The 26,345-nt window shown below is 40.3% G+C and overlaps 1 protein-coding gene and 1 long non-coding RNA gene across 2 annotated transcripts; one reads left to right on the top strand and one right to left on the bottom strand.

Moving 5' to 3' along the window:
- Nucleotides 1-1,510: 1,510 nt before the first annotated feature.
- On the bottom strand, nt 1,511-24,080 carry fscn1a (fascin actin-bundling protein 1a). The gene is made up of 5 exons (XM_061974010.2): nt 23,058-24,080; nt 9,527-9,683; nt 6,098-6,219; nt 4,522-4,689; nt 1,511-3,236 (listed from the first exon to the last, which is right to left on the bottom strand). Exons 1-5 carry the CDS (start codon nt 23,896-23,898, stop codon nt 3,028-3,030), a joined length of 1,497 nt encoding a protein of 498 aa, XP_061829994.1. The 5' UTR covers nt 23,899-24,080; the 3' UTR covers nt 1,511-3,027.
- Nucleotides 3,140-4,603, top strand: LOC133615431 (uncharacterized). Its single transcript, XR_009816713.1, has 3 exons — nt 3,140-3,261; nt 4,127-4,221; nt 4,478-4,603. It is a non-coding gene; the product is annotated as an uncharacterized lncRNA (long non-coding RNA).
- Nucleotides 24,081-26,345: the final 2,265 nt, after the last annotated feature.

Below are 26,345 nucleotides of genomic sequence, written 5' to 3'. Positions count from 1 at the left end.
ACCCATGTACCATTTCATCAATATTTTTATTTTGTTTTTGTCAATATTTACAAACTCGGGGAATAATTCCATGGACACGAGGACTTTTAGGGCGGTAAATATTTCCATTAGTAGTATAGTTTTTGTTTAGTTATTGTTCACTAATGACTTTGTTTTCCTTAATCAATTGTATGTAAAAAAAACAAAAAACTAAAAAGCAATAAAGAAGTAGATCAAATACTGTGTTGATATTGTTAAACTTCCAAGTGCAATCACCAAAAATTCATTGAAATATTTACAATTGATACATGTGATTGGTATTGGAATTTGCCGATCGGTAAAGGAAGCAGCAGAATAAAACCCTGATCAGAACTTCGGATAAGCAGAAGAAGATGGATGTTTCTCTTTTTATTTGGCTTTTTCCTAATCACTGACAGGTTTTCGAGTGATGCAAAAACAGAGCAATAGTATCACTGCTTGTGTTTCATAAGGCATCGGTGCTTCAGTATTGTTTGACCCATCACTAGTAGATGGGTCAAACAATACTGAAGCACCGATGCCTTATGAAACACAAGCAGTGATACTGTGTCCCTTGATACTTCGATGTGTCACTTCCAGAACAAAAAAACACGAGACCGATACAGTTGGTGTCTCATTGAATGTGAAACGCCTCTTTTGGCTAGCAAGTGACAGCTCGTACTGAAAGAAGTCGGAAGAGTGGCAGGTTGACCCCGGGTTTTCATCGTGACTAAATAAAACCAATAAAAATGAAAAAAATTTGAAGTGTGAGATTATTTTGACTTAACAGTACCAAATAAATTGTATATTCTCCTGTTATTTGGCTTATTGACCAGAGTTGCACTTTCAACAGTCCTTTCTGCAAAACTATTTGTTACAAAAAACACATTCTTACTATTAAATTTGATTTGCAGGGCAAGTGTTATGACTTGTATAATCCAGCAGATAGCAGATAGGGTGACGAAAAAAATAAATTGACATCCCAATTGATTTTTATAACGATTTTTAAGACACGTTTTTTGTAGCGTTTGTTACCAGTTTTTCATCTATTTTATCTTAATTTTTATATCAAATCTCGAAAGTGACAAACGGTAGAAGATCGATGGATCGATAACATTCTGAAAATAAGTTTGAGGTGATTCAGTCTTATCGGAATTGAATGAGTTGTAAGATTCACATCCGTAGCGGGTGACCATTATGAAACACCAACACTGTATCAGTGCTTTGTCAATACAGGTAGCGAGTGTGCCATTCATTTACCAATCGCTAATGATTACCATAGAACCAGTAATAGGAACGCTTTACTGAATGATCAGGACGCCAAAGCTATAAAATTAAAGAACAGGATAGTGAACGTTTGTTTTTTGCTGCCGTTTTTACACTCACTTGTGACATAGAAAATATTCAATGACCTAGACTCAACTCCACTTCATTGCCATCAAAAGGTGGTTTTTTTTTTTTAATGCATTTGAGCATATATCGTGTGTTTGTACACAATTACTATGAACACACATTGTTCCAAATCCCAGTTTTATTGGTTGGATTTTAGGTGAACCAATGGCACAAGAGAGAGATGAATCCACAATATCAAACAAATTATACAAAAAAAATAATACAGAAGGAAGTTCCAGTTATACAAAGCAAAGATGTGGATTTTTTTTTTTTTTTGTACTCATACATTTTCTTACTGCCCAAAACTTAAGCGTAAGGCACAGTCATTACCACACTTTGCCGTTCCACATCCGTTCCGTTTGTAAGCCTGGGTTATGGTTCCCAGGAAGACGGCATCTCCAAAAATAACCTTTTAGTCATTTGAGATTCTCAACAAAACAAACTTGTGAGGAGCTGGATACAATCATGTCTTATTTAACTAATTGAAAGCAAAAAAAGGTGTTTAACGGGGGTATCAGGCTGACAAGTCATGGCTTCACTGTTTTAAGACTGTTGACAACTTCTCACTTTTACTGCTCCAAACAAAAACTGGAAAAAAAGTCGTATCTCATTTAAAAAGGCAGATACGACAAGCTGAACAGAAACTAAGTCACAAAGCAGCAGATTTGGTTGATGACAAAAGTCTCAAGTGCTTTTGTGAAGAATGAGATGCTTCACTGGGTTTGGCAGGACAAAAGAGAAACCAAACCATCAGTTGGTCCAAACAGCACACACATTTTGTAGCACCACGTTCCAGTTGTATCAGCTTTGTGTGAGAGGACACAGTGCTTTAATCCAGTTTAATCACAAGGGTTGGTCTACATACATCCAAAAAAGCAGCTTTCACAAAACTTCATTTTTAGCTTTTCCAACTTGACTTCGCTATGATAATAATGTCTGTGCCTTGGACGTTTGACAGACTCCAAGCTAGTGAGAGCACCCATTTTGTTTCTTTTTTCAACTGTTCAAGAGGACAATAGGCAAGGTGGAGGGGCTTCATACATCCTGTCTGGTTCCAACTGACCAATAGGAACACAGCAAGAGGACAACACAGGAAGCTAGTTTACACTTTCATGTTTAAGGAGAAGGGCTTATGGTCGCCTTCAAAACCATCAACACATACCTAGTTTTCATCGAAGCTTCAAGCTTGGTTTCTACTTGAACCAAAAAAGAAAAAAACAGACCCAGAAATATGTTTTAGGGGGATCAAGTAGAACGCCATCAGAACACCAATATACAATAGACGAGTAGAAAGAGAATAAGTCCAGTTGGTGCTAAGGCGACGAGGGAGTGAGCAATAATTGGGGAGGGGGGCGGTCGAGCAGCGAACCAGAGTGAGCGAGGTGGGGATATAGTGCACAGCCCCGTGGTAACTATGGAAACATAAAGGTCAGCAGCTGAGAAAAGGGAGGGATAGGAAGGAAGTAACGAGGAAGGCAGAGAATGAACCATCCTCTTCCATCCTTCTCTCTGTGCAGTTCAACATATAAAGTCATACAAGAGGCCGTTTAAGGACAGGGAGGGGGTGGGTTGGCAGACTGTATAGATGGGGTGGTGCTGTTATGTGTGCATCCTCTCCCCCCTCCCCCTTCTTTCCCCTCAGTATTCCCACAGCGTGGCAGTCTCCAGGTCGTCGGCATTAGCCTTGAGCACGCCGGCGTGGTCCCCGCGGAGATACTTGCCGTCGGCGCAGTGGCGGACAGCCACCTTGTTGTAGTCGCAAAACTCGAAAAGGAAGTCGACGGGCGTGTCGCTGCTGCTTACCACCGCCTGCTCGTTTCCTACCATCCAGTATTTACCAGTGGAGTCTGCAGAAAAAGATACAGGATGAGAGTGAGTGGCAACGCAAAAAAAACCCAAAAAAACCCCCCAAAAAACAGAACACTGGTTCGAATTTGCGAGCGAGCTGCATTGAAGTGGAGGGGGGCCGAGTTATGAAGTTGCTTCTAAAATACTAATCCTCACCACCGTGGCGGAAAATAAACGTATGTTTCTTCCAAGTATTGTTATCACTGGAGGTTTAGAGTAAAAAATAATAGCTAAGCATGCTACACACACACCAAGCAGGACGACTCAAAAAGCTAACTGCTAAAGCTTCAATGTAATGTAGGGATGATCGAACCTGATAATATCGATACCTAGTGTAGTATCAGTATATAAACGATACAACTAGATGTGTCTTTTTATTATTACCAAATACATTTTTTTGTCGTTTTTGTTATCGTTTACAGAGTCAGTGAATAAGTCTCTGGAGACAGGAAGTCTTTGAGGGCAAAACCCAAATGATTTAAATGGGAGCTAATAGTTTTGGCTTTTGTTTAGTTGTTGTACACCACACATTTTGTTAAAAACAAATGCAATACATCTGATTTACAACAATATCAACAAATTCAAAATTTGATAAGATGAGCTTTATAAAAGTGTGTTAGTGTTTAGTTACTTGCAATGAAACATTTTATTGCCAAAGTATCTGATTGAGACTCAAAAACAAATGTATTACAAACCTATTAATTTTCTTTTTAGTTGATCTTCTATTTTTATTTCATTAATGACATTAGTTGCCCGTGCCTAAGAGTATACAATAAAAGTCATACTCGTGTCAACCTGCTACAAACAAAACACTTTCACAGGAATATAATTACTTTTGAGTCTGAGTCACGATATAATTGTTATTCTTTCCGTGTTTCCCCTCTCATAGGTTCTCCTATTCCAAGAGCTGCAGGCACTAATATTACTGCATTTGCAAATCTTTGTATCAGCACAAACTGTTTGCTTAACAAAAATCCTACTTTGGTAAGTTTCCATCTTGTAACCTTTACACATTCCAATTCAGGACCAACATTTTATGGATTCTTCTTAGCCCCCCGTAGTCCGCTTTTTCGCAGAATTACACATTTGCACAATCCTGCCCACAAACATGGCAATAATAAATTTAAAAAAATCAGCACATCCTTCTTTGGTGGGGATAATTAACCAAATCAAATCCCTTTTAGAGTAAATCCATAATGAGTATGTAAAGAAAGCGATTTAATCCCTTTCATGCCTGCAGCAACGACAAGTGTACTGCTGTCGCTCCAGTATGCACGCACAGACCTTGCAGGCTGTAGGCGCCATCTCTGAACTCCAGTGTGAAGTAGTCGTAGGAGGAGCGGTTGGAGTCCAGCGTGCCCGTCACCTTCCTGCAGCCAATGAAGCCGTGCTCGCCGCGCAGCACGATGATAGGCCGGTTGATCAGCTTCATGATGAACTCCTCGGATTCACCTGCCACGTAAATGAACACATCTACCTTAGTATTAAATATTTCTAATATCTTGTTTTTTTGTATGATGAGGTTCTAAACCACAGAAAACTATAACCACAATAATATTGTTAAATAGCCAACAATACTTTTTTTTTTCGGTCAAATTTAGTTTTATAAAAAAAACTTTAGCAATCAATGTGCTTTTAACCTAGAGTACATCTGCAAGAGTATTTAAATTTGGAATGATCCTTTAAAGGGGAACATTATCACAATTTCAGAAGGGTTAAAACCATTAAAAATCAGTTCCCAGTGGCTTATTTTTATTTTAAGTTTTTTTCAAAATTTTACCCATCACGCAATATCCCTAAAAAAGCTTCAAAGTGCCTGATTTTAACCATCGTTATATACACCCGTCCATTTTCCTGTGACGTCACATAGTGATGCCGATACAAACAAACATGGCGAAAAGAACAGCAAGGTATAGAGACATTAGCTCGGATTCAGACTCGGATTTCAGCGGTTTAAGCGATTCAACAGATTACGCATGTATTGAAACGGATGGTTGTAGTGTGGAGGCAGGTAGCGAAAACGAAATTGAAGAAGAAACTGAAGCTATTGGGCCATATCGGTTTGAACCATATGCAAGCGAAACCGACAAAAACGACACAACAGCCAGCGACACGGGAGAAAGCGAGGACGAATTTGGCGATCGCCTTCCAACCAACGATTGGTATGTGTTTGTTTGGCATTAAAGGAAACTAACAACTATGAACTAGGTTTACAGCATATGAAATACATTTGGCAACAACATGCACTTTGAGAGTGCAGACAGCCCAGTTTTCATCAATTAATATATTCTGTAGACATACACTCATCCGCTCTCTTTTCCTGGGGGTCTGGCGGCAGATTTCTTTGACTTTATCGTTGGAAATGCATCTGCTTTGAGTGTCGCAGGATATCCACACATTCTTGCCATCTCTGTCGTAGCATAGCTTTCGTCGGTAAAGTGTGCGGAACAAACGTCCAATTTCTTGCCACTTTCGCATCTTTGGGCCACTGGTGCAACTTGAATCCGTCCCTGTTCGTGTTGTTACACCCTCCGACAACACACCGACAAAGCATGATGTCTCCAAGGTACGGAAAACAGTCGAAAAAACGGAAAATAACAGCGCTGATTTGACTCAGTGTTTGTAATGTGTTTGAGAAAATGGCGGATTGCTTCCCGATGTGACGTCACATTGTGACGTCATCGCTCCGAGAGCGAATAATAGAAAGGCGTTTAATTCGCCAAAATTCACCCATTTAGAGTTCGGAAATCGGTTAAAAAAATATATGGTCTTTTTTCTGCAACATCAAGGTATATATTGACGCTTACATAGGTCTGGTGATAATGTTCCCCTTTAAAGACTATGAAGAAATCAGACTGACCGGCAGCATCAATGGTGGCTGCTAGCTGGCCGTTTTTCTTGGCGGCGACATATTTCCCGTTGGCGGCTCGCAGAGTTAGCCTTTTCTCACGCCACTCGATGTCAAAGTAGCAATTAGCTGACCTGTAGAGAAACAAATTAAAAAAAATAAGGAGCACATTGAGAAATTCAGGTGGCACCTGCAAGTATAAACACTGGTGCAGGTCTTTGGGAAAAGATTCTGGAGTTGAATCAAGCATCTGATTTCCTTTCTCTTTTACTTGGCTCAATGTACTAAGTGTGCATTTCACATGCCTGAACTAACTTAAACATTCACTATTTGTGTTTTCCAGAGAGGAAATGAGACTTTGTGGTCCAATGTGGACAGAAGGCATCCAGAGAACAAAAGCTGCCGAGGGCATTGACGGAATGCGGCCGCAGGGAATGTGTCTCTTTTGTCAAGTCGACAACACCTTTAAGGAGTAAGTAATGGAACCTCAAACGTTTAAACCGGATATGTTGTCGTGAAAATCATGCGATACTCACTAAGAAATTAAGCACATACTGATTGACACTAGGGATGTGCCGATCGATCGGCCACCGATGAGTATCAGCCCATTTTCGTGGTAAAAGAGCGTGATCGCCAATGCTAATTAGGGACTTTTAACACCAATCAAATGGCGATCTCCTTCGGCTGACACTATTTTTTAGCCTCGGCTGCTAAGTGGCTAGCAGCTCCCTTAAAGGGGAACTGCACTTTCTGTAATTTTGCCCATCATTCAATTATTATGAAAGACATGACGGCTGTATTTTTTTTTAATGCATTCTAACTCATGAATAAAATAAAAGTCCACTTACAATGGAGCCAATGGAAGGTCCTGTATTCCGTCTATAAAACCCAATAAAAAAAACTTTCAAAAAACGCCAACAATACTCCATTTAAATTTTGTGACTTGATTATTAACAAATTATTAGCACCAACGCAGACAAACTATAGCAGCGTCACAAGCTTCTGGGACATCGGCTGGTGAAGCGAAGATTGAGTCATTCTTAAATGATAATGATAAATGGGTTGTACTTGTATAGCGCTTTTCTACCTTCAAGATACTCAAAGCGCTTTGACACTACTTCCACATTTACCCATTCACACACACATTCACACACTGATGGAGGGAGCTGCCATGCAAGGCGCTAACCAGCACCCATCAGGAGCAAGGGTGAAGTGTCTTGCTCAGGACACAACGGACATGACGAGGTTGGTACTAGGTGGGGATTGAACCAGGGACCCTCGGGTTGCGCACGGCCACTCTCCCACTGCGCCACGCCGTCCCCTCTTCATCCAAACAGGAGTGTAACAATATTTTATCAGTCGGCATCCTAATGACAGCAGACCTTGTAAAGTAAGTGATATTGTATGTGTGTTGGCTCTCATAAAGTCTGCAGTGAGTAATCGGTGATGTTGAAGAAAAAAGTGAATGTTGTGATGAGTTTTTGAAATTAAAGCGCCGCATTGCTTAAAATGATCAAAATACGTAAATATTAACTGTTATGGATGTGCCCGTTACTACATTACATATATACTTACATGATGTATACTTTCATCATGTATATTAAACTTTAATGGAGGTGTTTGGATGTTTTTAAGTGCTTTATAGGAATAATAGAGCGCCTCCCATATAGTTTCCATTGTAAGTGGACTTTTGATCACATGTATTTACAGTTTAGAATGCATCAAAAAAGAAAAAAGGTGTGCTTGTCTTACATAAGGACTGTGAATGGTAGGCAACATTACAAAAAAAGTGCTGTTCTCCTTTAAGTTGGTAATAATCATGTCCATCTCTGCAAATAAACTGCATTTCTTAGTATCTTAAAAGGGGCCCCATAATGCAAAACCAACATTTCTTACCTGTTTGTAACTGCTGTGTATTTGGGATCTGCATAGTTCGCGAAAATTTGAAATCAAACAGATATTTATAAAACAATCCTGCCTTTCTTCATAAAAACGAGCTGGAATTTGCCCAAAGTGTGACGTTTTTTTCCTGGTGTGACGTAAGCAGATTATCCATACCGTATATGGTACCCAAAGTGCTTTGCGCGAGTCCGTCATTGTAGTCCGTGCTGTAGTCAATAAGCCTATTTTTTGCTATCCTCTTGTTGGGCAGACAAGCACATGTATCATTGGTTGTTGCCATTTTTTAATGAAAATTAGCATATAGTTTGAACTCAATGTGTCAGTAGACCCCATTATGGAAGCGCTAAAAACTACAACAAAAATGGCGAAAGAAGACTGTCAGAGTGGGGCCACGTAAATAAGACCAAAACGGCCAGAAAGTGGCTTGAAAACGGTCAGTAAAAAAAAAAAAAATCAATAATTCTGACCAAAGAACTACCATTAACCTTTAACCTCGGGGCCCAACTTTTCCACTACAGAAGGCCATGAGGCCCACTCAAATATTACCACTGAAATAGTAATGCTACTCTTGAATTTAATCATAATCAATAATTATGTCTAATCTACTTACAATTTAACTGGATAAACCTTTTCAAATGACAGTAAATCATGTGTTAAATTACAAATATCAAGGCTTAGGTCAGGCCTATTACAAAAATAAATATCATATACACTGCAAAAGGGGCATTCACATGCAATTTTGCAGTTTTGAAATAAATATATTATAACTACATTAATAATAAAATTTAAGTACAAATGAAAATAGACCTTCACCACTTGAGTCATAATTTTTTGCGCTCAATACATTTCTAAGACTTTAGCTCCAGACTTCTGTTTGTTTGATATTGTCATTACTGCCACAAGTGGTGGAAAAGTGACAAATGAGTACCCCTGCGGCCCATACAGACCACAGCTGAGTAACCGTTTTTGGCTGCCCTCTAAGAGGCCCTCGCCCTAAAGTCAATACTGATGTAGAGCACAAGAAAGTGTTTTAAATGTAGAAAAAAAATCATATAACCCCTATTGTAATTATAAGGTATCAATATCACTGGAGGGCGAGGCTAAACATGTTACACACTAAGAGCAAGCCAGGAGCACGCACGCTAATAGCTAAGCTAACCGCTTAGCTAATTTGAAATGACAGCAAGGATTAGGAGCTTAGTAAAGTTAAAGAAGTGTAGATCAAAAGGTGTTACAGCTGAAAGTAAGCAGTTATTACCAGGAAATAATCAAGTAGACTAAAAGTCTAGAGAGAAGATAATATAGCAATTGTTGGTGTGTCAGTATTGTCGCAGTCAGTACACGACACGTAAGAGGAGGGCAGATCGATCCATAAATGGTGCTGTTGCTATCAAGGGTAGTATCAGTAAATTATCTAAAGAAAACCCACAAGAGCACACGCCGATAGGTCAAAGGTTATGGGTTAACAGCCAACATTCTGGCTCGACATGCTCCCCATACACCCACGCTGTAAAAAGGATCAAATGTTGCCGATCATACTTGGATGAGGCGGTGCACTGCAGGCCTCCATTGGCAGTGAGGGTCCAGTATTTCCCAGCGGCGGTCCGGAACGCACACTTCCTGTTCTCGCGGCAGATCTCCACTTGGAAGACTTCCTGGTCACCTTCCTCGTCTTGATTGGCAGACAGGTCCATACCTGGGGACACGCAGGGTTTAGAAGGGGTCGTCTACAATGTCACTGTCACTGGTTGCGAATAGACACGATCCAGACACACACAAGCAAATCATCTGGTTAGGATCAGACGTTCTCAATGAGCAACATCAGACAGTTTGGATTAGTGAAGGATTTCACTGCCGGCACAGCCTCACCATTAATGTACACAACTCTTGACCTCATTAACATCACAAAAGTCCCACAAAGAGCTACAGAGAAGTAAACAATGCCAGTCTACATACAGGACACCATACACAACTGTACACACACACGCAGAGTTCATAGAGCACAATGCATGCTATTGTGCCTGATGAGGTCATAGTTGACTGTTAGCCTGAAGCTCTGATTGAGAGAGACAGAAATATGGACAACGTTGTGTAAATGGCTGCTGCAGAAAGAAATGTGCGTTTCGGTGCACAAGCCAACGTAATCATATGCTCGCTTTTGTCTCCCCTTCACCTGCATGTCACCCGCCTGGACACTCCAAGCTCTTTTTTTGCGATCACTCTTCCATTAAACCACTGGCTGTCAGGTCAAGCTTAAGACGTTAAAATGAAATGAAATATCGAACACAAGAAAATGAAAGTGTTATGCTGGACCTGCAAATGCACGTTTTTAAAAATATCAATTTTTACAATCGTCCCTCATTTATCGCTGTCAATTGGTTCCGTACATGACCGTGATAAATTAATTTCCTCGAAGTAGGAATCAATTATAAATCAAATATTTTCATTAGAACATAGAAAAAAGGTTTGACCTTCTAAATACGTTTTTCAACATTATGAGAGCTCTCTAGACATACAATAACACCCTTTAGTCACATGTACACTCTTTTAATCCAGTATAGCAGGGGTGTCATTAAATCAGGGGCCACATAGAGAAAAATCTACTCCCAAGTGGTAAAATCCTGGCACGATAACTTAAAAATAAAGACAACTTCAGATTGTTCTCTTTCTTTAAAAATAGAACAAGCAAATTCTGAAAATGTACAAATCATAATGTTGGGTTTTTTATTACACTTACATGTTGCGGTTAATATTTTCTCTGTGTCGTTATTTATACTTTGTGAATAAATTATGTGATAATGTTCATCAGTCAACTCATTGGTGTTCATTTTTATCCTATCAAGATAAAACATATCAAAATCAAATTACAGGATGTTATTAATGTACTTTGCTCATTTTCCTCGACCGATGCACTAACGTGTTTTTTTTTTTTTGTAACATATGTAGCATAATCTACAAAGATACAAATTGCTATTGTGACATCTAGTACACATTTAGAACAGCGGTTTCTTTCATTAAAAAATTTCGGCTCATTTTTATACTTCGCAAACTCATCCCCCGGGCCGGATAAAACCTGTTCGCGGGCCTGATCCGGCCCGCAGGCCGTACGTTTGACACCTCTGCAGTATAGTAATGCTAGCTGAAGCTGAGCCAATCAGTGACCACAATACTGAACCGCATGAGCTGATTGGTTTGGTCTCTTGTTGCCAATACAACTGTAGTGTTGATATTTTTGGCTCATTTAGCTATTTTTATGCTTGAAAATGCTTAATATAGGGAAAATGTTATAGAACACGCTTTTAAAAAATGGTGAGTCTGAATATTTGAAGCGCAAAGTAATGAGGGACAACTGTAGTCTAAATAAACCCAATCATTGGTGTTTGAAACTAAAAAAAAAGGTTGAAGGTAAACTACATGTGCTTATTGAGTTACATTATAATTTATATGTTTCTTTTACTAAAAGAGCACAAAATGTGTCAAAACCTTACAACTTTATCCTCACATTCTGACTTGTAGCTAGGCAGAATTTGGGGTGCAAAATCCTTTATTTCTGCCTTTTTGCACAGAAGATAAAACAGGGAGAGATGGCAAAAATTCACGATTGAGACATTTTTACAATTTTAGAGATTAAACTCTTATTAAATCTAAAATGTGTTTCATACTGCGCCACCTCGCCCAATGAAAAACTGCACAATGCAAAAAAGGAACTAAAACTCCAGGCCGAGTTATGTAAAATACCAAACGCTGAAGAATTACGGCTCTCATTTTGTTTTTAGAGGGAAAAAAAATGAGAAAATGGAGCATAACACATTACTCCTCATGGGTCGGGCACACATTAAAATCAACTCCAAAACTTGAGACCTCTGGCCTCTGCCAACATATTGAGTTTCTGCAGATATGTGAGAATGCGCATGCATGCACACGCGCACACACACACACGCACACGCACACGCACACGCACACGCACACAGAGAGATGATTGAGAGAGAAAACATAAGGCAGCTTAATGGAAACCACATGCTCAGAGAAGATGAGAACTAGCAACAACAGACAGAGTCTTGAAGCAAGGAGGAGAGAACGAATGAGGGTAAAATGTCTCCCATCCTCCACCTTTTAAGTCGCGGCACGGTGCTCTAATCCTCACCATTTCCTGCTAGCACAGTAGCAGTGGAGACATCATATATTAGGAGTGTGTTTAAAGCATCCGTCAGTGCGGAAAAGCCCAACATTTGTGACTTGTGTACAACTTGAGAGGTTTTAATCTATAAAGCTGAGGCAGAAAAAATGGCGTTTCAAACATGAGGGACAGCTAAATGGGATGAGCAGATCAGAATAACTGCATTGAGGACATAGTGATTTAGAACAGACTGCAAGCCCCTGAAATCATTGATAGCTGAACCAGTTCTGATAAAAGTGCACAAATATTGCAGTACAGTTTTGGGGCGGGGGCGAACATTTCCCCTCCCTTCATGCAAGGCTCTGCCATATAATGTAGTCTTGGTCATAAATTAAGGAAGCATGTTAAAGCTCAAGTACCTATGGTGCAAAACGGTAATCGAAGATCCTCTATATGGCAGAAGCACTGTTTTCAACGGACCTAAAAAACTTTGAAAAGCATCAGAGTCACTAAACGGGACCTATGATGATTTTAAGCTACATTAAAAACACTTCCTTGTGGTCTAGATAAAACACATTGGATATGCTTTTGTGTAAATTTGGCATCAATCAATCACGGTCATTTTTGTGTGTCTGCAAGGCATTCCCATCATAATTTATATTTTGAAAAAAACACTATAGATATATCTTGAAGTCGTTGCCACCATTTTTTTCCCCCAGACACGGTCGAAAATAAACTTCAAAAACATGTCCATTCACCAGGTCACAACATTAAATACCCCTGAACACTTCCCACTCAGAAGTGGCGAAAAAATATTTTGCATGTCACACATCAGTGTTTTTATGCATATGGTTGCCAAGATTAGACGAAAAGGAGTGGAGCTTGTCCCCCTCTGGCAGATAGCTTGAGTTAATGTCCAAATAATAACCTTCACCTCACTGTGATGTCACAACGTAGTCAGACTCGAACAGAGACATCCAAAACTGTGTGCAAGCTTCAACAGAATGCATGAACCTTTTGATTTGATATGTTGGCATTGTTTAACACAAGTATCCAACATTATAACATTTGTAAGCCTGAAAAGATTTAATTTATCATAGATTTGCACAAAAATTGACACATTAATTCTTGCAAAACAGCACATTGTCCCATTTTCCATGATTAGCCACATTTTCCCTAAAAAAAAACTTCATGCTAAATTCAACTGTGACCTGAACTGAAGTGGGATGGCGTTTGGGGTGTGGAAAAATTGTCTGTTTTCCCAAAAACACACAAAAAAGCCTTGAAAAAGGTTGTATCATAAGAAAAATACACAGTGTAAAATATACAACACCGACATAGACAAAACACAAGAGTGACGCCAGTGGAAACAAAGCCATGACCCACAGAGTCCATGGCTGCAGATAGGAGTCAGTGTGTGTGAAAGCCAAATGATCACAAGTAGACACTGAAAAAAGCAGGAACGGATCTGCACACCACACCAAAAGTGACCACACATGCAGAATCCTCCCAAACCACACGGTGAAAAGTGCCATCTCTGTCCACCCCACCCAACTCATCCCTTCTGATGAAGGCAGGCAGATTGTTGGCCACAGTTTAATGCGAGCCAGCACCAGAGAGGTCTGCTGTGAGCACGCGATTGTACCCAGTTCCGTCGCCAGTTAGTGTGTGCGCCTGCTATTGTTCAGCAGGCCTGACTGAGGAGGCGGACAGCTGGGGCACAAACGGGGAGACACCAGATCGTCTGCCTTTGTTTTGAGAGCCGCTTTAATTAAGCCGAAGGAAACACGTACGCTAGACTCTTCCTGCAGAAAATGACCAAAAAAAAAAAGTCTAAACCGAGATTGATTTTCAAGCATGCTGAGTGTGAAGGGCATTTCTGCGGACAGGAAGCCAAAGCTATAATGAAATAGATATGATCCCCTGCTGCTTACACGCACACGCACTGATAGTCCGATAACACCACCCTTATTTTTTTGTGCGTAGACGTAGTTTTATCGTCCAATGTGGGAGGTATGTGTCATTTCCTGCCAGTGGGAGGTGATGAAGGGCACAGATGTAGTGTCACGGCCCTTTTGGTAAACCACGCCCTGTGCCACAGCTGCCCATGGCCTCCTCTCAACACACACCAAAGCAAACCCGACTTGGGTGTGTGCTGTAGAAGATGAAGATCTAATATTAAGGTTAACCACACAAGAAAGAAAAATTCTAGCTGTCAGTATGACGATGTGCAGTTTTACACTACTAAACAACAGATAAATTAAATAGCTAATAATAAATTACTGATTACAAACAGTTTCAGGCAAGTTTGTCTAAAAAGTCATGCAGCTGCTCTAAAATTCATCTTTGTGCCATTATATCTCCAATTTGGCTTTTAGTGATACTTCTGTGCTCCAGCCTGGATGCATTGACCTCCTGGACAACATGACCTCGGGAATGCATGTTCCACACAAAAACAGACCACACATTAAAGCCAGTTAGCAAATATTGCCTCCAAGCAAATCTTCCATTTGTTAGCCAAAGAGCAACCTTCGAATTTTTTCAACATATGCTTCACTCCGTTTTGACAACGAGATGCAACACCAACTTGTCCAACATTGACACCACAAATCACCGAGGACAAACGTCAGCAACACTAGTTAGCATAGCTATGTGGGGCTACAGTGCAGTAACTTCTGTAAATGTATTGTTCCGACTCTGTCTTACCATTTTCTCTTTTATATATTTTACAGAAAAAAAATAGGGATGTCAAAGTTAAGGCATGTGATTAATTTTTTTAAATTGTTGCATTATCATAAATGAATAAAGATTAATCACGAGTTGTTATGACCGCACTTAAACCTGGAAGTCGGCGCCTATTTTTACACGGTGCAAAGATGAGTGATGAGTAGCGGCCAATTTGACTTCAAAACACACGCAGATGGAGCTTTAGATAAAACTGAGGTCATTTGTCAACATTGCAGTGAAAAACTTAGATATATTATACATAGCCTTTGCTAAATGGACAGCCAGCGCATGTAAGCTATAGTTAACATCAGTGAAGACAAAGTGCTGCACGAAGATGTTATTTGTATCACCACATTGTACCAAATGAAGAGATCAACACTTTGCTCAAAAAGGTTCATTATGTCTTCTTATTCATATACTAATTAAATGTTCTTGTAATCAGACAATATTTTCAGTATGTTCGATGGAATTTTTACCTGACTTGTTTCGACTGTCATCTGCAGTCTTCTTTAGAAGGGTCACTGGTCAGGTGACCCTTTTCATAGAATATACCGAAAATATTGTCTGATTACAAGAAAATTTGAAAGAGATCAACACGGTCATCTGAAAAGGGTAAATAAGCTTGTTTGTTTAAGCAACTAGTTAATGGAAGCGTAAATACAGATATGGTGCACTATGTAAAGTTATTTATGGGTGTCTTACCGTGTTTACTATCTGTACCTTGGTTTACTATATTTTTGCAAAGACATTGAAAATGTGCAGTTAATTCTTACTATACTTACTGTCACCAAGTTTTGCGCAAGTTAATGACTTGCAGTGAAGTAGACTTACTTAGGCTTAGACAAACTTTATTGATCCACAAGGGAAATTGTTCCACACAGTAGCTCAGTTACAAAGGATGAATAGGGTAAGGATGGAAAAAATAATACAGGTATAAAGTAGACTAAAAATGTACTATAGTAGATACCATAGTAGACCATAGTAAATGTTTAAAAAGGTTCCTGGGTCATATTCTGACAACTAAATTCCATTTGTGACCAAATAATGGGCTATTTTCTTACATTTTATTTTTACGAATAATAACCCGTGAATAAACAAAAGTGTGATTAATCTGATTAAAAAAAATAATCACTTGACAGCCCTAATAAAACATATCGATATAATCTAGTGCTGTCAAATGATTTTTTTTTCTAAAATCAGATTGTCACACTTTTGAATTTGGATTAATCATGATCAATTAAAAGGTTATTGCTTGCATAATGTAAATTAACTTTTGAAATGATTTTCAGAATGTCATACAGAAACATTTAATAAATGTTTTACTTGAATGCACGTCATTCAAAACTTAAGTTTTATCTAAAGTCCAGTCGGGGTTTATTTTTATTTATTTTTTTAATCTTCTCACTCATCTTTGCACTGGCTGGAGCCTATCTCAGCTGACGTATACATTGACCTGATCACTGAACTTATAACAACCCGCGCCGGCTTTCAGGTAACATCCACGGTTAGGGTAGTCAAGATGAATTGCGTATTTAACTGCAAATATACAGGATTAATTAAGTATTTTTTGTGATTAATCACATTAGTTAACACGTTATTTTTGAAAGCCCTAATTATAAGAATCTTATGGGATATAAGATAATGGGGTGTTTGCGTTTTTTGGTCAGAAGGAGAAAAACTATCATAAAAACAGTCCGATTGTCCCTATCAGCCATTAGCTTTGTAATAGGCAACAAAGTAAATTAGTGTAATCTTTAAAATATTACATATTTTCAGAATATGTCAAAAGTTAGCTTTAGGGTAAAGTAGGGACACTAATGGTCTATTCACTGAATAAAAACAGTGATCAGACTTAATGCTCCCACATAGCAGACTAACTAAGAGTCAGCAGAGCTCCAGTCTTAAGATGTGTAGTGAAGCCTAGGTATGATGGCATACTGTGACACTCCAAAAAGACAATTCTGAATAATAGGGGAACTTTGTTTGATAAGGCGCTGCAGTGCAACCAACCATATTGCTTGGTTGCAAAAGCTAACCTCATCTTTTTTCTACATGCTGGTGTGGAGCCAGAGGCCAAGAAAACCAGTCAGTGGTCACACAACTCTGTAGCAAATAGGAAATGATGGCCTTTTAAAGATGCTCTCGGCCTTCCATCTTGGCACTCTGAAAAGCTATGGCACTGCAGGCTAACGGAGTCAAAACAGCATCCCAGTCCATAAACGGCCTCTCGGGGAATTTGGGACCGTCTTCATAGCAAGATTAGATGGGACACAAGCACTAATGACAGGAAACTGCAGTTAACTGCAGTTAATAGTGAAATATTGGCTGTAACATGACACTTATACGCTATGAAGACACTTAAAATCTATTACCTCAGGAGTTGAACTAGACACCTTGTTTCCTCTTGAATAGTCATCTTACCAAAGACCCTTCTTGGTTTCAGCATGACCGGTTCAAAACGGCATTCATAGAGGTGTGTGGTGTTGAAAAAACTCAGTAGAACCATGACCTCGACTCCAAACACATTCAATATGTTGAGGGAAAAAAACCTAGACACACCAATATTTTTTTGTAAGTAATTTGTCTACCTGGTCTTTGTGTATTATAGACCATTATCTTAAAAGATAACGCCCCAATGCCATATGGTTTTCATACAGTGAAGTTATATGCAGTAAAGGTATGCCACTAATAGCCATTTAGCTTTAAAGGGTGAGAGGAACTCTATATACCTAGACAATATAAATGATATAAATTTGGCTGACAGAGATTTTAATTGTATTGCAATAAGACATGACACTTCTAGTTGTATATCAACTTGACAGGACAAGCTGCTACGAACTAGGGCTGCAACTACGATTAATTTGATAATCGATTAATCTGTCGATTACTTCGATTAATCAATTAATAATCGGATAAAAGAGACAACTACATTTCTATCCTTTCCAGTATTTTATTGAAAAAAAAACAGCATACTGGCACCATACTTATTTTGATTATTGTTTCTCAGCTGTTTGTACATGTTGCAGTTTATAAATAAAGGTTTATAAAAACAATTAAAAAAAAATTAAAAATTGCCTCTGCACATGCGCATAGCATAGATCCAACGAATCGATGACTAAATTAATCGCCATCTATTTTTATAATCGATTAGTTGTTGCAGCCCTACTACAAAACTTATCAATACTATCAAGTGGCTAACGTCCCTCCACAGTGCAAAGTCACTACTAAGTCATCAATCCTCACCTCCATAGTAGCAAATAAACAAAGTTGCTTAGAAGTATTATCACTGGAGGACGACAAATAGCTAAACATGCCACATACACTACACAGTGTGGGAAGATACAAGAAGCCATGTTAACCGCTAAGCTAGAGCTCTTGAATATAAACAGGGATGGGCAAATCAGTATAGATATCGCCAGTAACGATACCAAGTATAATATCAGTTTATAAACGATCTACAATAATTAGATTTTTTTTTTTTTTAATTACAAAATCTTGTCGTTTTTGCTATTGCTTACACAATCAGGAAATAGGACTAAGAGGAAATTAGAGAACTTCCATCCATCCATTTCCTACCGCTTGTCCCTTTTGGGGTCGCGGGGGGTGCTGGAGCCTATCTCAGCTGCATTCGAGCGGAAGGGGGGGGCACACTCTGGACAAGTCGCCACCTCATCGCAGGGCCAACACAGATAGACAGACAACATTCACACTCACATTCACACACTAAGGCCAATTTAGTGTTGCCAATCAACCTATACCCAGGTGCATGTTTTTGGCGGTGGAGAACATACAAACTTTAAGGGAAAAAAACATAACATTAGCAAGTGTTAGTTTATTTTGCACCATTAACTTTATTTTGTGCAACATATTGTATGTACTAAAGAAAATAATTTAAATAAATTAATACTTATACATCCTGTGATTTGTCTGATTATAATTGGGATTAAAACTTGAATAAGTATCAGCATTGGTATGACCAATACTACCCCTGTGACTACTTGGTATTGGATTGATACCCAAATTTGAATTATTGCCCAAACCTAATAAAACAGAAAAACAAATGTAGATAGAACCATGTTAAGAATGAATAGGTTAAAAAAAATAAAACATTTTAAAAAAGGACGCAATATGTTATTACCACATACGTATTAAGAGCCTTTGTAACCCGTTTCAACATTATTTTATTATCATTTATATGGCAAACAATATTGTGATATATATTGCAAAATAAATTGTAGGCCTTGTCACCAATCCCTAATACTGTTCATATGTCTGTTCATTATCAAGATTACATAAAAATTATGCAATTTTCATTGAATTGTGCGTAGCAGCACACGCTCTGAAAAACAACCCATTTCCATTGGATGATGTAAATGCAAAAATATAATGTAAAATTAAAAAATGAAGATGGATAGAAGAATGCAGCATCAGAGTAAAATAACATTCATAAAATGTAGACCTATTCAATTATTAACCGCAAGAAAATTGAGGAAATTGTTTCATTTAAAAAAAAGGGATAGACCGTATGTAGCAAAAATTATAATTATGTGTAGAATTCTTTCAGACACACTTAAGTTGAGGTTTGAGTTAATTTCCTGCCTATAAGAGTGTGAACATGATCAACAGCACAACAATCAACAGTTGTGATAGCACTGAGCAGTTTTTGGACCAATATCAAAACCACCCGCTTCCACTAATGAAGGGCGTACCATCTTGACTGGTACGCCTGGAGCAGCGGTCTGCAGGAAAAAACACCATCATATCCATGATGGTGACCCACCATGGGCTAGATGAGCTTGCCCTGTGTATACACCCACAACTTCAAAGAGGGGACAGCTATTTTTTTTTTTTTTTTCCAACTTCCATCCATCCATTTTCTACCGCTTGTCCCTTTTGGGGTCGCGGGGGGTGCTGGAGCTACACATTTTAAAATATTCCCTGGATCTCTGCCAACTATTCGTCAGCCAGCTACAGACATGGACAATGGAAGCTTGATCATTTTTTTCTTCCGCGAACAGGCAACCCGAACATTAAGGCCTATTTAAATGTGACTTTAGCACAATAGCTCACATACCCATACTAGCTTTTATGTTTGCCTCCTCCCACTCCTTAAAGTTACGTTTTTATATGTGATGTGTAGGCGATATTGCCTATAATCCATATAGCAGCATCCTGCGATAACGATATACATCACAATATATTTGGAATGTCAATTATAATAGAACCATTTCAGTACAGATTACAAAGACTGTTAAAAATGTTTGCAAATGCCAATACTGGTACTTATAATTTTCCAGATTATCAAATACAAATTTTTGATCACAATTACAAAATCAGACAACCACGAACTGGTGGTGTAATAATATTAAATATTACAATTATTTCCTACTTGGCTCTGATTTAAATCATTTAGTTTTTGCCCTTAAAAGGGTTCATGTTATGATTGTTTTCTACATTTAAAACACTTCCTTGTGGTCTACATAACATGTAATGGTGGTTCTTTGGTCAATTTTATAAAGATTATGTTTTACGGACCATTTTCAAGCCACTTTCTTGTGTGTCTCTTCAGGATGTGCCAATCTTATTTACGTGGCTCCATTTAGGATATAATAGTGGTATTATTCATCTCACAACGGGGAAATTATGTTGTTGCCGTGCAGATACAAAAATACAACAATAAGGTAAAAACACGAAAACAAGAGGGAAACAAAGGACAAAGACATTAAAAGAGCACAAAGCTGATGCAACAAGCTGCCACTTCAGTGACGCCATTTCTACATACAGCTACAAAGTAAAACAACGAAAAACCAAAACAAATAGCAATAAATAATACATAGTCCGCGTATACGATTGCACCATGCATAGACAAAACAAAGAAACACTGTTTAAACACCCATGTTCTGTACAAACAAAACAAACATTGTTTCAACACCCACATTCTGTACACCGCAGTGGCCTCTGCAGTGCCCCACGCCATCATCTGTTGGGGTTGGGGGCTGCACGGCCAGAGACAGGAACAGACCCAACAAAGCAACCGAGTGAGCCACCACCAGCTGGGTCTCTGGTGTAAACATGGCCATGGCCAAAAGGCTCCCCTCAGGCTTATCCACAAGTTCACAAAAAAGCACAACAGAAACCACAAAAGTGCCACACCTTGTTGCGCAGTCCCGAACTAAAAGGCAATAAAAGACAGGAGGGAAACAACAACAACAAGGATACAAAAGAGCACAGAACTCCTGCAACCAGCAGCCACTACAGCGACGCCATCTTAGTATGTTGGTATGCTATTACGTGCCTCCACTACGACTCCATCCTCTCCCTGTCAGCCATTTTGTAGTTTTTAGCACTTCCATAGTCTACTGACAAATAAAAGTTAGAAATATAAACTACTTTGTATTAGGAATGGCAATAGCTGGGGATGCATGTGCATGTATGAGCCAGTCTGCCAAACAACAAGAGGATAGAGAAAAAGTAGTATCTTACTAACTAGGGTCGTCGGACTACAATGGCGGACTCGCGCAAAGCTCTTTGGGTAAAACTATCATATATAAAAAAGGTATATGTTGCCTGCAGTAATTTGGAAAAACATTGCTTGGAGGAAGTATGACGAAAAGCAAGATTGTTTTATAAACATCTCCACCATGCCCCCATGGTTTGATTAAAACTTTTTAGGATTTATGTACATCCTAAAAACAGGTCCCAATAGTTAAACAAAGTTGGTTTTGCATAACAACTCCCTTTTAAGGCAGCTCCTGTGTCCAAGAACTTATTTCTTGAGTTTGTAAACAAGACAAACTATTGTGGGATAATAAAAAATGTCCATCTAATCACTGTAGTAACGACCATACTATATTTGGTATACATACCACCCATACCTTGTATCTGCCTACCTCGGTTTACATTCAGGAGCTCTAGCTTAGCGGTTAGCGTCGCTTATTGTATCATGCTACACATCGTGTAGTGTAGCATATTGAGCTACTCCTTCTCTAGTGATACCATACTTTATTTGGTATCCATACCGTCCATACCTGTATCTGCCTACCTCGGTTTACATTCAGGAGCTCTATCTTAGCGGTTAGCATCGCTTATTGTATCATCCTACAGCATGTAGTGTAGCGTGTTGAGCTATTCCTCCTCCTCCAGTGATAATGATACTTGTAAGAAACCTAGTTCATTTGCGCCATGGAGGCTAGGATTGATGACTGAAGTGACTTGCAGCTGTTTAATTTGCGGACAGTGAGAACGTGTCAACCGAGGAGCTATTTTGTTTGATACATTTATATCGTTTATATTGCACAACCTAGTAATGCTTCTTGGAGCTCCACACTGTCAGGGACAAACACAGCTCATTAGCATCAAAGTGACCAAATCACAAAGCACTATTGTGGGATCTCGCAGCCATTCGGTTATTTAACATGAGCTTCCTCTTTGAATTGACATTACAGACAAAATTCCAAACTGAGCGCGTACGGTTTCGCGTTGTACCGGTTTCTGCCCTCCATTTTGTATGGCCAACACCGCTTTTGACGAAACTGCTGATGTGTTGGGGGGGGGCGGATAAATAAAAGAACCATTGACGAGTAAACAACAGGGCTCCGAGTGTCACGGAGAGACCGCTTCGGAAAGTGAAGACGCCAAACCGCAAGCGATGGGAGTGCTGTATCCTCCGTGGTCATGTGACCACACACTAAATATGGATTATATAGTGCTATTAAAGTTAATTGTTTTGGAGTTGATTTAAATAGGGATTGCCACTTGGTAATGACCTTTGGCCCACAGCAGACATGCCTGATGGGTGGAGGAGAATGGGGGAAGGGCAGGATAAGGGGAAATTACGCAAAAAATGCTTTTGTCTGATGGTTGCTACCTAACCTGGCTCAGGTGTGTTCCATGTATTCGTTTATAAAAATGCACCACGGAGGACATTGTTTGGACCCTGAAGACATGCTCAGCCTGGACCAGAAGGCCCCTTCCTTCATTGTGGCATTCATGTTGAAGTAATGAAAACTCTGGTTTACATGTGAATGAAGGCACATGCAGGCTTCAAGACTCCTTTGTTGGATCTTTTCCAATGCAGTCACCCGGAAATTAGAGAAGCATATACCTGCTCTGCACACAGCATGGACTCTTACATGAGCTTAAAGATGCATGAGGGGTGCATGCATGTAGTACATGCCAAAACATGAAGATACCAGCACACTCATTCATGCACATTCTTGCACCCACCTTGCCGGGTGGAGACGTTCCTCTCGTTGGCAGCAGTGAGGACCACCTGCGGGTGGCTCTGCTCCAGCTGGAAGAGCTCATCCTTCCCCACGCGGGCGCTCTTGCCGGACTTCATGGTGCCGGAGGGCCCGGACGGCGCCAGGTACTTGCCGCCACAGTCCCTGAACGCCACCTTGCCGGACCTGAACTCCAGCGTGTAGCCGGTGCTCTTGTCCGTGGTGGCCACCAGCGCGCCGTCGTTCCTCAGGAAGCGGTTGTCGGACGTCTGCAGGTGGTAGCGCTGCTCCCGGAACACCAGCGTGATCATGGAGTCCACGCCCCACGGCACGTCCCGGTCGATGGCGATCTCGTCCACCTTGGAGCTTAGGTGCGCGTAGCGCTTGCGCGTTAGGCTGAAGATGTTGACCTGCGGGTGCATGGCGATGTGCACGCTCCATTTCTCCGCCACGGACGCCGTCTGGGCGAAGCAAATGATCCGGTCCTCGGTGCCGCCCAGGTAGCGCCCGAAGGGTTCGGACTGCAGGGACCAGCGGCCGTCGTCGTGCGCCGTGATGACGAAGCGGCACTCCGGGCCCGGAGTCTCGCTGTCCCCGGTCACGTTGCCGTCCTTGTCGGTGGCGATGTAGCGGCCCAGATGTGACTTGAGGACGAACACGTTGCCGCTGGAGTCGTCGCCGCTCTGCTCCAGCGTCCAGATCTGCTTTTTCTTCATGCTGGTGGCCGAGGCGTTGATTTTGAAGCCGAACATCTCGGCCGTGAGGTATTTGTTCCCGCAGTTGATGAGGCCGAACTGGATCTGCAGCATGTCGCTGGTTCCGTTGGTGGCGCCGTTGCTTGTCATGGTGGTTCTGCCTCGCACCGGTTATGTGTGAGAGCGGGGTTAGAGGTTTTGGACCGGTTCTGGAGAGGTTCTGGGCGTGAAAGGGTGGGATGCTCTGATGCCAAGCGTGCTTCTTTGTTCGGGGAGCGCGCGCCGCCGGTCCTCTGCCTGCCTCATCAGCGCGGTCCCGCCACCACAGCTGCAGCCTATATAAGCACCAGTGACGTCACAGACGACACGCCCCCTGTGGATGTTAGCGAACAGCAGCTGAACTGTCAAAGGGAGTTTAGGCCTCTCCTTGTGCACTAACACTTTCCATGACAGAAAATAATAGTACCAAATCATTTTCAGAAAGGCCTCTTTTTTTATCCTCACTGTTCCCACTTATTCACTAGGATAGACACTTTATTCATCCCACCGTAGGGAAAAGTCAACAAAAAAGGGGAAAACAAGAGGGAAACATCAAAGAACACAAAGACATAAGAGACATTAAACTAGCACAGAGATGATGCAACCAACCGCCACTTTTTTTCTTCTTTTTTATTTATTTATTGAATACAAAAGTCAAGGCACTTTCAACATAACCAACAATCCACACATCAGGTTGAGCAAATCCCGACATCAGAAAAACACGTCAAGGAAAGAAAACAAAAGCAAATACAGATAGAATATTAAATATTAATAAATAATAATAATAACAAATGTTTTTTTTTAAACAAAAGACTAAAAAGTACAAAATATCCATCCATCCATCCATTTTCTACTGCTTGTCCTTTTCGGGGTCGCGGGGGGTGCTCGAGCCTATCTCAGCTGCACAGATCGGTAGGTTGTGAGTTCAAACCCCGGCCGAGTCATACCAAAGACTATAAAAATGGGACCCATTACCTCCCTGCTTGGCACTCAGCATCAAGGGTTGGAATTGGGGGTTAAATCACCAAAATGATTCCCGGGCGCGGCCACCGCTGCTGCCCACTGCTCCCCTCACCTCCCCTCACCTCCCAGGGGGTGATCAAGGGTGATGGGTCAAATGCAGAGAATAATCTCGCCACACCTAGTGTGTGTGTGACAATCATTGGTACTTTAACTTTAACTTTAACATTGGCGGAAGGCGGGCTACACCCTGGACAAGACACCATCTCATCATAGGGCCAACACAGATAGACAACATTACCACTTACATTCACACACTAGGGCCAATTTAGTGTTGCCAATCAACCTATCCCCAAATCACTTTAAATATTTTTAACAAAGATATCAATTTAAGGGCTTTTGTACTTTTAATCATCCTCCAAGATTTGATTGATTAAAGTTTAAAGTACCAATGATTGTCACACACACACTAGGTGTGGTGAGATTATCCTCTGCATTTGACCCATCACCCTCACCCACTGGGAGTTGAGGGGAGCAGTGAGCAGCAGCGGTGGCCACGCTCGGGCATCATTTTTGGTGATTCAACCCCAAATTCCAACCCTTGGTGCTGGGTCCCATTTTTATAGTCTTTGGTATGACTCAGCCGGGGTTTGAACTCACGACCTACCGATCTCAGGACGGACACTCTAACCACAAGGCCACTGAGCAATTAGAAGCCATTTAGAAAATGTAGGCCTTACTTTAATAAATTGACACTTATGTAGAAAACATTTTGCCTGGAGCATAATAATGTTGACAAACATTTCTATGTTAAAGTCGTTTATAAAAATACCAAATTTTATCTCTTCTATAGAGAATGGGGACATCTCCACACCCTTGTTTCTCAGCCAATCTCTGATCTCCTACCAAAACACATGTACAGTCTCACATTCCACAAACAGATGATTGACATCCTCTACAGCTCCACATATATAACAGCCATCAACCTCCATGTTAAAATTAAGTTTCAAAAAATCCTTTGAAGAGTGTATTCCATTAATAATTTGAAATTGTATTTCTTTAATTTTGGGAAGAATTGGGTATGTAATATATCTTGTCCTTATTTTCCTTAGCTCAACTTTTGTAAACTCCTTCAGTATATATTGTCTATGAACTGTGCCCGGAAAATATTTTTTCACTAAAACTGCCCTCATATATTTGTTGGAACATTTTTCCTCACAGAAATGAACATCTTCAATATTAAGGTTTCTCAGACAAGGGGTAGTATTTGAATATAAAACATCCTGAGTCACCATAGATTTTAAGGATAGCGGTATTGCTTTGGTGATCTTTTGAAACCCAACCGCTACTTTAGAGACGCTTTTTATACATGTAACTACCAAAGTAAAACACAACGGAAAAAAAAACCAAAATAGCAATAAATAATACTTATTGCGCTTTTCGATTGCACCATGCATAGACGAACAACAAAACAGAGCAAAAACACCATTTCAACACCCACATACACCGCAGTTGCCTCTGCAGTGCTCCACGTCATCGTCTGGTGGGGTGAGGAGCAGTACAGTCAGAGACTGGAACAGGCCCAACAAAGCAACCAA

Source organism: Nerophis lumbriciformis, linkage group LG22, assembly GCF_033978685.3.
Source record: "Nerophis lumbriciformis linkage group LG22, RoL_Nlum_v2.1, whole genome shotgun sequence".
NCBI lineage: Eukaryota > Metazoa > Chordata > Actinopteri > Syngnathiformes > Syngnathidae > Nerophis > Nerophis lumbriciformis.
Note: the sequence above shows the minus strand (reverse complement) of the source record. Positions and strands in the feature narration are given on the sequence as shown.

Excerpts from the sequence above, each read along its gene's own strand:
- fscn1a (XM_061974010.2), bottom strand. The coding sequence starts at position 23,898 with ATGACAAGCAACGGCGCCACCAACGGAACCAGCGACATGCTGCAGATC. Across the intron at positions 4,690-6,097 it reads AGCCACCATTGATGCTGCCG|GTGAATCCGAGGAGTTCATC; the intron begins GTCAGTCTGATT and ends TTTACGTGGCAG. Across the intron at positions 3,237-4,521 it reads TGGCGCCTACAGCCTGCAAG|ACTCCACTGGTAAATACTGG; the intron begins GTCTGTGCGTGC and ends CTTTTTCTGCAG.